At 40.4% G+C, this 12,454-nt stretch overlaps 1 protein-coding gene across 4 annotated transcripts in view; it reads right to left on the bottom strand.

The window, feature by feature from the left end:
* The window catches only part of adgrg6 (adhesion G protein-coupled receptor G6), an 84,736-nt gene that overhangs the window by 5,251 nt on the left and 67,031 nt on the right, over positions 1-12,454 (bottom strand). For all 4 annotated transcript variants that reach the window (XM_037750460.1, XM_037750458.1, XM_037750461.1 and 1 more), the window contains 7 exons: positions 11,690-11,817; positions 9,610-9,878; positions 9,384-9,477; positions 8,126-8,276; positions 7,223-7,355; positions 7,028-7,129; positions 5,473-5,628 (listed from right to left, as the gene is read on the bottom strand). In XM_037750460.1, the coding sequence (XP_037606388.1) occupies positions 5,473-5,628; positions 7,028-7,129; positions 7,223-7,355; positions 8,126-8,276; positions 9,384-9,477; positions 9,610-9,878; positions 11,690-11,817 (1,033 nt within the window). The remainder of the gene's footprint in view (positions 1-5,472; positions 5,629-7,027; positions 7,130-7,222; positions 7,356-8,125; positions 8,277-9,383; positions 9,478-9,609; positions 9,879-11,689; positions 11,818-12,454) is intronic.

The following is a 12,454-nucleotide window of genomic DNA, read 5'->3' as shown; positions in this document are numbered from 1 at the left end:
ACGTACACGGCCAAATCAAGCACATACTGCGCCGGCCCTCTGGTACCATCATGAGCGTGATGGTATCCAGCGTGGCTTTGTAAAGCAGGATGTAATTGAGCCAAAGCTCAATCACTGCTCTGTGTATTCCTGCTAGCGCTGCCTAATTAAACAAGAAGAGGAATGGAGGAGTTGTTGTGTTGCTCAACATGCAGCACAGAGTGCGCTTTAGGACAGAGATGGAAGCTGAAGGGGGGGAGTTGGGTTTAAGCAGTGTCAACCTCTGGCTATGACCTCAAACATCTGGAAACTATACAATGAGAGACCGACGCTCTATATGAGATAATATGAATATTATTATGTTGTCTGTTTCCATTGGAAGCTGCGATCTGATTCTGTGATACGCTGGAACCGTTCACGTACTTTACAGGAATTGGTAAAAGTATCTTCTGTGAGGTTACACTTCCTACTAAGAGAGGGGCAACATCATTGGAAAAACAAACATGACTGTTTTGAAATGCATTTTAGACCTTAAAGCTGCACTAATCAGTGGTTATAAATTGAAGGTACATTGTGCAGAAACACATGCTGCAGCTCCTCAAGACCAACTTAAGTTTCCTGTGTCTTGTTTCCCGGCAGCTGGGTGACGAGGGCTAACTCCGGTCGAGTAACGTTATCGACTCCGGCCCAAGCAGGAAAAGTTAACAGGGTTTGGTTTGTCCGTTCTGGGCTACTGTAGAAACATGGCGGACTCCGTGAAGAGGACCCGCTCCCTATGTAGATATAAACGTCTCATTCTAAGCTAACGAAAACACAACAATTCTTACTTTCAGCTGATTATACACCAAAGAAAACATACTTATTAATATTATATTCCATTTCTGCCAATACATTCCCCTAATTGTTATACATTGTTCCTTAAACAGTGGATCAAATGAATATGTGTCATATGTCATGTAAAAGGGGTTGCTCGCACCGGCTGGGCAATATATCGATATTATATCAATATTGTGATATGAGATTTGATATCGTCTTAGATTTCGGATATCGTAATATAGTAATATGGCATAAATGTTGTCTTTCCTGGTTTTAAAGGTTGCATTACGATGATAAGTTATCAAAAATGTTATTGTCTAAATATTTTGTGAACGCACCAATAGTCAACCCTACAATATCGTCGCAATATCGAGGTATTTGGTGAAAAATATTGTGATATTTGTTATATATATACAGATCTGCAAGTCTTCCACTGTCATTCTGACTTGACGTTATGAAGTGTAGAAAGTGCAGAAAATATGTAAGTATGTTGTCATGATGTGTATGAGTTTTACAGTCTGGACCACGTCTCCGTTCATGACCTCCGCGAGCTGATAAATGGAATTCACCATCTGCAGTCTGAATGCAGAGGAGGTGTCTGATATGTGAAGCCTGTCTGGACACGGTAACCTGCACTTCACTACTACAGCTGCCTCAGTTAGAGCTCAATGCATGAATCATTCAGCAGGTCTTTGGCTGAGCTACCGGAGTGCTTTGGCAAAGTTTTTGATAACGGGAAGGTTGCCTGAGAGAAGACTTCAAAGGTTACTGAACGAGGCGCCGCGTTTAAAGGCTGAACTTGGCAACGGTGCTGTTTTCAACATTTAAAGGATGAGGCGTAGGAGCTCTGATGATTTGTCCAACTTGACAATATACTGAAGTTATATGTATTATTAATCTATTTTTTTATCATCCAATGGAAAGACCAAAACTAACAAGTATTCTCTGTGTAGCGTTTATTCCTTGTAAATTTCTGACTTTATAATCTCGTAAATTTGTGAGTTTTTCTTGTAAATTTGCCACTTAAATCTCAGAATATCCGAGTTTGTTCTCTTATATTTATGACTTAAATCTCTGAGTCTTTTCTCGGAATATTACCCCTCCTTCCTCGGCTCCACAATTATTCATTTTTTTTATCTACAATGGCCCGAAAGCACCGTCATACAAAGCAGCATGAATTGATTTGAATCATTGTTGGTTTTGGTCTCTTCAGGGAAATTACTTCCCAAAAAATTAAAACATAAAAGGATAAAAGAACAAAGTCCTGTCAAAACATCAGAGGTTGTTTAACACGTTTGAGTGTACTGGACAGCCTCCTCAGGCTCTGAAAGGTTGATGCTAGGAAAAAATAAGTGTTTATATGTGATTATGCCAAAATTTTAACCACGAATGTGTTGTGTATAAACACCAAGGAGTTTTTCAAAGCTCTACACTGAGATCAAACAAACACAAGACTTTGAACCAGGAGACCGCTGGTGGTGTCCCGTGTGAAACTAAAAGTAATGTTGACTTATATTGTCACGTCAGTCTTTAGGCACGTGACTCGATGGAATTGTCATTCCAGTGAGGTCGTTAGTAACATCAGTCCAGTGAGGTCGTTAGTATCGTCAGTCCAGTGAGTCATTAGTATCGTCAGTCCAGTGAGTCGTTAGTATCGTCAGTCCAGTGAGTCGTTAGTATCGTCAGTCCTGTGAGTCATTAGTATCGTCAGTCCAGTGAGTCGTTAGTATCGTCAGTCCAGTGAGTCGTTAGTATCGTCAGTCCAGTGAGTCGTTAGTATCGTCAGTCCAGTGAGTCATTAGTATCGTCAGTCCAGTGAGTCGTTAGTATCGTCAGTCCAGTGAGTCGTTAGTATCGTCAGTCCTGTGAGTCGTTAGTATCGTCAGTCCAGTGAGTCGTTAGTATCGTCAGTCCAGTGAGTCGTTAGTATCGTCAGTCCTGTGAGTCGTTATTATCGTCAGTCCAGTGAGTCGTTAGTATCGTCAGTCCAGTGAGTCGTTAGTATCGTCAGTCCTGTGAGTCGTTAGTATCGTCAGTCCAGTGAGTCGTTAGTATCGTCAGTCATGTGAGTCGTTAGTATTGTCAGTCCAGTGAGTCGTTAGTATCGTCAGTCCAGTGAGGTCGTTAGTATCGTCAGTCCAGTGAGTCGTTAGTATCGTCAGTCCAGTGAGTCGTTAGTATTGTCAGTCCAGTGAGTCGTTAGTATCGTCAGTCCAGTGAGTCGTTAGTATTGTCAGTCCAGTGAGTCGTTAGTATCGTCAGTCCAGTGAGTCGTTAGTATTGTCAGTCCAGTGAGGTCGTTAAGTATCATCAATCACGTGAGTCGTTAGTCAGTGAAGTTAACGTCAACCACAACCGTTTCCTACCCTTTACTAAATGGTTGTTATCTAAACCTAACTTCCTGTGAAAACAGAAGTTTATTTTGAAAGGACACTATGCATGTAACGAGTGTATATTGACACGTCGGCTTGCGATCGGATCACCCAAGACTCTTGTTAATGCCAGGTGTGAACAGGCCCTAAATCATTTTAAGAGGAAAGAAAAGCTCCATTAAACCTTAAGAAAACATGTTTTTTTCTTTAAGGGAAACACTCTAAAATCAGTTTATTTATTAGTTCTGCCCGTTGAAGGATCATTACTCTCCTGCACGGATCACTTTGATTACTTTCAGTTCCAGTTTAAGGACTCACATTATGATTGCAATAACAGTTTAAAAACGACTTTATCTTGCTCTGTAAGTTAGAGAACAGATGTTAAACGTCAGATTTGGTCTCGAGGGGAGTTTATGACATGGACTCAGAATCATGTTTGTTTGTCATCCTCAACATTTGGAGTTAATTTTAATAAGCAAACCCAGATTATTCCATCAGTTTCTGACACTGATGTGAACCACAGCGTTAGCCTGTTGTTACTCTGCTCTTCATTACAAACAAACAAGTTAAACGTGGCAGATGTTAGCGTGGATGCAGTCTGTCATGGCGTGCTTGTTTTTTGCACCCCGGGGCACTCTGGGTGGGTGGAGTTGTAGCTTTAGTCGTGTGTCAATGGGTGCGAAAACGCATCTCCTCCCACTCAGTGTGCGCCTCAGGCTGGGAAACAAGATAGTGTGACCTTGTATGATATCACAGTGACCAGCCAATCACAACACACAGTGGCTGCTTTCCCAAAATGTCTGCCAGCAAAGTCGTCAAGTTTTTTTCTTTTCTTCTCGTCTGATTACTAAAATGTAAATGTTTGAGTTTGAGCCTCCAGAACTGCTTTGACCACAACACATTTTGGGAAACGCATGACGCTGGAAGCAAGGAAATCAATTAGCCAATCAGCTTTAGCTTTACCTCCGTCGGTCCCTCCACTCTTGCTATTGGTTGGAAGAGCTTTCTACACACCAAACACAGAGGTACATACATGGACGTCAACATGTGAGGAGATATTACAGAACCTAACAGTGAATAATTACACAGGAAAAGGACATTAATCATGTTTACATGCAGACTCGTTGTTTACTTTAATGCAGAGGAGGTGAAAACCTCGTTTATATGTCTGATTATGACTCCTGTATGTCAGGAACAAAGGAGGAAGTAGAGTGATGTGGAGGTCGGGGTGGAAGGAACAAAGTGTGCATCTCAAGAGACAGCCCGCTCGCACGAAAAGGCGTATAAATGCCACGATAATGCGCAAGACGTTTAGCGTGCAATTATAAGTATAGTATAAGTATAAAGAGCGAGAAAGCCCACTTATGGTGGGCGGGAGGGGAGGTGGATGGGTCCAACAAACACTGGACTTTTAACCAGGAGACCCGTGTTTTGTTTTGTAAGTTACATTAGTGACGTTTGTCAAATGACGATGTTTTTTATAGACGTTTGTGACGTGTTTTCCGTAGTTGAGTTACGTTGTTTTTGTACGTGTTTTACGTTTTTCTTTTAAGCCCAACCATGAGGTTTTCCCTTACCTTAACTAAGTGGTTTTCTTTCCTGAACCTAACTGCAGAACTTTGCGTGGCGAACAAATGAAAAGGCTAAAATGCGTACTCAAGGTGTTTACAAGGTAAAGCGGCCGTGGAGGGGAGCAGCAGAAAAATGCATTTTAGACACCTAAAAAAAAAATCTGTTTAAGTGTACGCTATATTTAGAATATTTTTCGCCGCTTTACTTCGCCGTCAGACAGCCCTTTCTGACGGGGAACTGAAGCCGTTACATCGTCGTCTTCAAAGCCACCAGACTCCATTCACAAAAACAGTAATTCTACCTCTCAGAACAGGGGAGTTGCCGGTCTACCGCTGCATCCATCGGTTTGTTTGATTGTGTTATTGTGTGACTTTCAGATCTGAACTAACGAGGCGTCCACAGAAGGTATTAAAAATTATTTTAGCTTTTTGAAAATTTACCCACAAAATGTACCAACCTGAACAAACTAAAAATAAATCCGGAGTCAGATTCTGTTTCAGGACAGAGTAGGTTTGAGTCTGCATGTAAACATGATTATTGCACATCAGATGTTTTTTTTTTATTCACAAATCAAGGAATGATTTATATAGTCGTGAACTTCAGGAATACGTAGGCTATTATTAAAGCTATAAAAAACAAAAAGCCCAAAGCTGTAAGAAGTCTAAACAAGTCAATCTGCTGCTGTCTTGTGATTCATCTTTATCATCCACCTCCTTGTTTTTGTGAGTCTCACCTGTGTTGCTGTGTCTCTTGCTGAAGGGGTTGAGTGTAGCTTTAGCTTTGGAGGTCCAGTTAGCGGTGCTGGATCCGAAGGAGCTGGAGGACAGACTCTTGCCCAGGTTGTCTGAGCTCACCTTCTTGGTGTTGTTGGTGGCCGTCTTACTCCAGTCTGCAGCAGAGGAGCAAAACACAACAATCAGCCAACAACCTCCTTATTGATTATATGGAACGCTCTAGACCTGCTCTATGTGAAAAGCGTCTCGACACAACTTCTGTTAGGATTTGACGCTGAATAAAAATACATTGCAATGAAGTAAAACTCCCAGTAAACAGTCAACATGTAAACAATAAACATGACCACAACATGGAGAGCGCCTGAGTGTATCTTTATAAATGTTAATAGTTGTAGTAAAAAGTAGTACAATGCATTCAGTTGCATCGTTATCTATGGGATCTCGGTTTTAATGGTGATAGTGCCTTTGAAATTAAGATTTTATACCAGGCGAGGATGAAAAACCTTATTTTTTTCCTTTATTGCATCTTCATTGGAATCTCCATGGTAAAATAGTTTAGTTACATTACATTTTATTCACATTCCTTAGCTTCTTACCTTTCAAAAGAGACCAAATATACGCATCTAAGCCTCACGGTTGAGGAGCTAGTCCAGATTCATTTCGGGTAGTTATTTTACACGAAAATATACACCTGTTTTTAGATCCTGTCATAGATAATTAATAATGCAGAACAGATGTGCATGATGTCGGGGGAGTCAAATATAAATAATACATTTAAGATAAAGACCACCGTCCTGCAAAGTTTGTCATCACTCGAGGGAAAGACATTCAAATACGAATCTTGATGAATTTGAAAGATAAACTTCCAGATGTTTTTGATTTGGCTGCTTGTTTCCCTCCCTACTCTAAATGTCATCTCAGCACCCCTAAAAGTAAAAGCTAGATATTTTTATTAGGTATGTTATGGAACTATAAAACCTGATGAATCCATCGGTACCAACTATGTCATACTAGCTTGTCGTGAATGAGGTTAAATAACGCTCCGAACTTACGCTAAATTTTGGCGAGGAAAAACTGTCATGGATCATTGGAGGTAAAGGATATTGTGTAGTTTACTGTAAAGTTGATTCAATTAAAAATATGCATGCATGATTACATGCATAAAAGTATGAAGTCATTACATATGCATGTGTTTTCTTCCTCTATGATCCTGGTTTCTAAGAGGAATTTATGGCTAAATGCATATTTCACAGGCTTTCACACCAGGGTGAACTCAACCTGGAATTGTTGGTATGAACACAGAGAGGAATGCAGCAGCACCTGGAGGACTTCCTGCTCTTCGGTTTTATCTGTTTTCATTAGCTGTAAAGCCGAGCTGACTGAGGTTTTATGTTTTAATAAAGTGCCTTTTTTCTCTTTTTTTTCTGCTGTGGTGGGAATCTGGCAGGAGACCTGCAGACAGATCTGACAGGACTCCTGTAGGGCGACGGCGTAGATCAGCGTTACTGTTCTCTACATGATCGACCCGAGATAAACAAACAGAGGAACAGATACCTGAGTTGTCCGACAGTCTGAATCGGCCACAGCAGAGGTATCTCCTCCACTGCTTCTGGACGTTTTCTTTCATGGCACAGTGGAAGATAAATATGAACAGACCTGAAGAAAGAAAGAAAATCACTGTTTTTAATAATGTTTTATTCTCCACAGTGTCACCGGACACAACACACAAACACAGCCTCTCTGGTTTACCTTGTAGTGAGTTGAAGATGGCGAACAGGTACATGAAGGCCAGGCTGACGGGCCCCCAGGCGAACAGAGCGAAGCCCCACGTCATACCCAGCAGAAAGGTGAGGCTGATGACGCTCCGCAGGTTGCGTAGAACCTGGATCGCAGCAGAAGAAGAAGAGACATTTGTATTTATTTATTACACGGCGTTCTTGAAACTCGATTCTGATTGGGTAATCACGGCGGACGGTCTGTTATTTCTTTATAGAAGACTGTTTCTATGTATAGAAGACCGTTGCTATGTATAGCAGACCGTTGCTATGCATAGCAGACCGTTGCTATGCATGGCAGACGGTTGCTATGTATAGAAGACCGTTGCTATGTATAACAGACTGTTGCTATGCATAGCAGACCGTTGATATGTATAGCAGACGGTTGCTATGTATGGCAGACCGTTGCTATGTATGGCAGACGGTTGCTATGTATAGCAGACCGTTGCTATGTATAGCAGACCGTTGCTATGGGCACAGTTCTGATGTCGGAGTCTGTTCGGGTCATTGTTGTGAAAGAACCCCCTTCAGGGCGATGCCGCACCCCGACACGAAAGACCCGCTAGCTGTACATTATCCCGCTTATTACACGGCTACTTCGTTAAAAAATCAATAATTTGACACAAAGCGGTCCGCCAGAGTCCGACATCATAACCGCGTCCATAGCAACGGTCTGCTATCCATAGCAGCGATCTGCTATAAAGAAATAACAGACGGCAGAACGCTGTGATTGACCAATCAGAATCAAATATTCAACAAAGCCGTCTAATAAACAGATTTAAAGACTGCTCGAAGCGTAAAAGTGACATTTGTATCACAAGTCAAGTCAGAGAAAACTCCTTTGACCCAGTGGAAACGTGATGAAGTGAGCGTTTACCTCCTCTCGCAGCGTGCGGTTGCTGCGCTTGCCGTTGCGGCCGCAGATCTGCAGCATCACCACGATGAACATGGCCACGTTCAGCAGAAACACCAGACAGAAGTAAACGACGCAGGTGATGTAAAAGACCACCGAGTTCTGGATCCAGCAGCTGAGGAGAGACGACACAAATAACTCTGACAACTAACACAGCAGATCAAAACAAAGAATTTCATAGTAATGGAATGATTAAAACGGACTTCCTGATCTTGTGAATGAAACAACAGCGTTACATCGCTGTAGGCTCGATGGAAGTACTTTATTAGACGGATTTTGATTCAGCACTGTAGTCCTCTGCAGTAAATCAGCCCTGGTATTAAAGGTTAATAACGCTTGGATAAAGGATGTCTATTTTGTTGAACTAAACTTATGAAACTGACTATAAAGGAACAACACAGACAACACTGACCAAAACTTAAAGCCGTTACACCGGGGGGTGTTTTTCTCATGTGATCAATTCACACGTCAATCAATTTTTTCGTACAGGTTTTATGTCATGAATACTTTCACACAGAACAAGAATATTACGTGGCAAAAAAGCGATGTCATTTTCTTTGGGAACAAGGTTGTTTTTTCTGAGCTTTTGCACCGTGAATAAAAGCATCAACCAATCTTGTTGTGCTGAGCAAACATATTCAATTTGTACACTATAGTATACAACAGACTGTATGTAAGTGGACGTAGTCACCGTTACCAGGCTCAGTTTTAAAGTTAGAGTGAAGAGGAAAACCCGTCATGTCCATTTTCAAAGGGGTCCCTTGACCTCTGACCTCCAGATCAGTGAATGTAAATGGGTTCTATGGGTACCCACGAGTCTCCCCTTTACAGACATGCCCACTTTATGATAATCACATGCAGTTTGGGGCAAGTCATAGTCAAGTCAGCACACTGACACACTGACAGCTGTTGTTGCCTGCTGGGCTGCAGTTTGCCATGTTATGATTAGAGCATGTTGTTTTATGCTAAATGCAGTACCTGTGAGGGTTTCTGGACAATATCTGTCATTGTTTTGTGTTGTTAATTGATTTCCAATAATAAATATATACACACATTTGCATAAAGCAGCATATTTGTCCACTCCCATGTTGATAAGAGGATTAAATACTTGACAAATCTCCCTTTAAGGTACATTTAGAACAGATACAAAATGTGATTAAATGCGATTAATCATGATTAACTATTTTAATCGATTGACAACCCTAATTTATTTATTACTTACAACTCTGAGGATCCATCTCCTTTGCCGTACTCCTGCAAGCCGTACGAGTTTTTATCCACCGCAACAACAATCCCCACCAACACTGCAGGAAGACCTGCAACAAAACACACGATCCAGAGGTTCACATCAGTGTTCACGTTTCAGCTTCACTCAGCCCTTGCATTCAAACTGACACTTAAAACTGCATTCAGTGTTTCCACTTGAACTGAAACCTGAAGCCTCTCACCCCATCCCACGATGCAGAACTTGAGGATGTATCGGCGGATGTAGGTGTTGAAGACTTTGACCAGAGCGATGTACATGTGGATGGACTCCAACCCCATCCAGGTGAAGGAGGTCAGCAGGAAGTAGTGCAGGAAGATGGCCACGGATAGGCACACCCATTGAGTCTTCAGACTGGCCAGCCAGCCGTCCAATAGGAAGACCATGTTGAGGAACAACAAGGACGTGCTGAGGTTCATCAGGATCTTGGACGGGTAGTCACGTCGTAGTTTCCTGTGGGACGGAAAGAGGAATAAAGAGAAGAGAGACGCGGTTGAAATGTGATTTTTCTGACAACTTTATTGCCGCGGTTTGAGCTCATTTTCACTTCCACATATCCACGGCCACGTACTCTCACCGCATGACCAATTGGTTGGTTACATTTCTTGCCAAAAGCTTCTCAACATGGATCTGCTGAGAGAGTTTCAAAGTTTGGTTTCCCTCAGGAGCTTTTTGAGGGAAGTCAAATACGGACATGCATTCATTTATAAATTGGCTTTTCATCCCTGTTAGCTAAAAGATAGGGCACAGAAAGGACAGGATGTAGGGGGACGTAAATAATCTTCTACTGAATCTACCGTCTTTACGATGTGTTCAAGTGCAACGTTTTGGCCAAGACAAGGAGACGTGAAGCGTCGGCCTTCATCGCTGCTAGTTCTCTCTCGGTCTGTTTGGTTCGTCGGGGTCTTAACCTGTTTTCTTTACAATGTGTTTTGATAATCGTGACTTTGCCTCCTCGTGGACACGTACATTATAAAAATATAAAACACACGCCAACGTGTCTGAACGACAGCCGTGTATGTTTGCTTATGTGCAGCCTGGAAAAGCAGAATTCACACTATTAATTTGTAACAGCAAATATGTTTTGGCGGAAAAGTAAGACGGCGTATCAGGGCCACTGTAGGTTAAAAATACCTGTTACGGAGACGGGAAGAAGGTTACAGTACATTCTGATAAAAAACTCAGAAATTTACAAGAAAAAAACTCGAAAACTTGCAAACAAGCAACGTGGTTACTTAACAAAAAAAACCTATCTTTCATGATCCTTGTTTAACACTCGACTATTTTCCTAGTTTTTTTCTCCCAAATTTACAACTTTGAAATCTAAAAAATTAAATTTTTTTCTTGTAAATTTTCCACTTTAATCTCAGAAAATATCCAAGTATTCTTCTCATAACTTTATGACTTTATAATCTCACAAATTTGTGAGTTTTTTCTCGTAAATTTCCCCCTTTGATCTAAGGAAATATCCAAGTTTTTTTCTCATAAATTTATAATTTTATAACCTCGCAAATGCTTGATTCTTTTTTTTCGTAATTTTCCCCTCTGATCTAAGGAAATATCTAAGTTTTTCTCATAAATTTATGACTTTTTAATCTTGCAAATTAAAAAATAAATGTTCTCCTAAATTCTCCACTGTTATCTCACAGACTATCTACTTTTTTTTCTCGTAAATTTATTACTTTATAATCTTGCAAGTTTTTTATTTTGTCTCTTGTAAATTTTCCACTTTAATCTCAGAGAATATATAATTTGTTTTCTCATAAATTTAAGATTTTATAACTTTGTAAATTTTTTTTTTTTTTAAATTTTTCCATTTTAAACTAAGGATATATCCAAGTTTTTTCTCATAAATCTATGACTTTTTAATTTAGCAAATATTGGATTTTTTTTCAAATATATTACCCACTGTAATCTAAGAAAATATTTTTTTTTTCTTTTAAATTCATAACTTTATAATCTTGCAAATTTGTGAGTTTTTTTCTTGGAAATTTTCAACTTTAATCCCTGAAAGTCTGAGTTTTTGTCTCTGAATATTACCCTCCTCTCCCTGATACGCCACCTGAATTATAACAAAAAGGTTTTAATGAACTTATCGGCAAAGCGTTGATTGTCAACATATTTAATTTGTTTCCCTAAACGATATCCACAACTAAAGCATCAGTGACGTCTCCATGTTTCTGTATAGCCACTTGGTTAAAGCTGCTCTAGTCAATATCATTATATTAACAACGCATCAGATGACTGCATGTCATGTGACTCACTCGAAGGCGATGTAGGTGAGCAGCGTGGCGGCGGAGAAGATGGCTGAGATGCCGCAGCCAATGTAGGTGATGAAGGTCAGGATCTTGTTGTTCTTCGCGTCGATGTAGGGCGAAGCTCCGGAGACGTCCTGCAGACACAGAGACAATGAGATGATGTCACACACTCACTTTTAGTAGCAAAGCACTTCAAAAAATGTTTAAGAGCTGCTGTAGCGGGTTGAGTTTTAGAGATAGAGTGAAGAAACCGGCATCATATGAAACTAAAACCCTGATGAATCCATCGGTACCAACCACGTCATCTTAGCTTATTGGCAAAAATATTAAATAACGCTCAAAAGTTGGGCTAAATTTTGGCGACAAAAAACTGGCATCGCCATTTTCAAAGGGGTCTCTTGACCTCTGACCTCCAGATATGTGAATGTAAATGGGTTCTATGGGTACCCACGAGTCTCCCCTTTACAGACATGCCACTTTATGATGATCACATTTTGCCATGTTATGATTTGAGCATATTTTTTAATGCTAAATGCAGTACCTGAGTGAGATTTCTGGACAATATCTGTCATTGTTTTGTGTTGTTAATTGATTCACAATTATAAATATATACATATATTTGCATAAAGGAGCATACTTGTTGATAAAGAGTATTAAATACTTGAAAAATCTCCCTTTAAGGTACATTTTGAACAGATAAAACATGTGTGATTAAATATTTGTTATCAATTGACAGCTTTAACATCAAGTTGTGAATATACATGTTTTATA

This window comes from Sebastes umbrosus, chromosome 18, assembly GCF_015220745.1.
Source record: "Sebastes umbrosus isolate fSebUmb1 chromosome 18, fSebUmb1.pri, whole genome shotgun sequence".
In the NCBI taxonomy this organism is placed as follows: Eukaryota; Metazoa; Chordata; class Actinopteri; order Perciformes; family Sebastidae; genus Sebastes; species Sebastes umbrosus.
The sequence above is the reverse complement of the archived record's forward strand: the minus strand, read 5'-3'. Positions and strand labels throughout refer to the sequence as shown.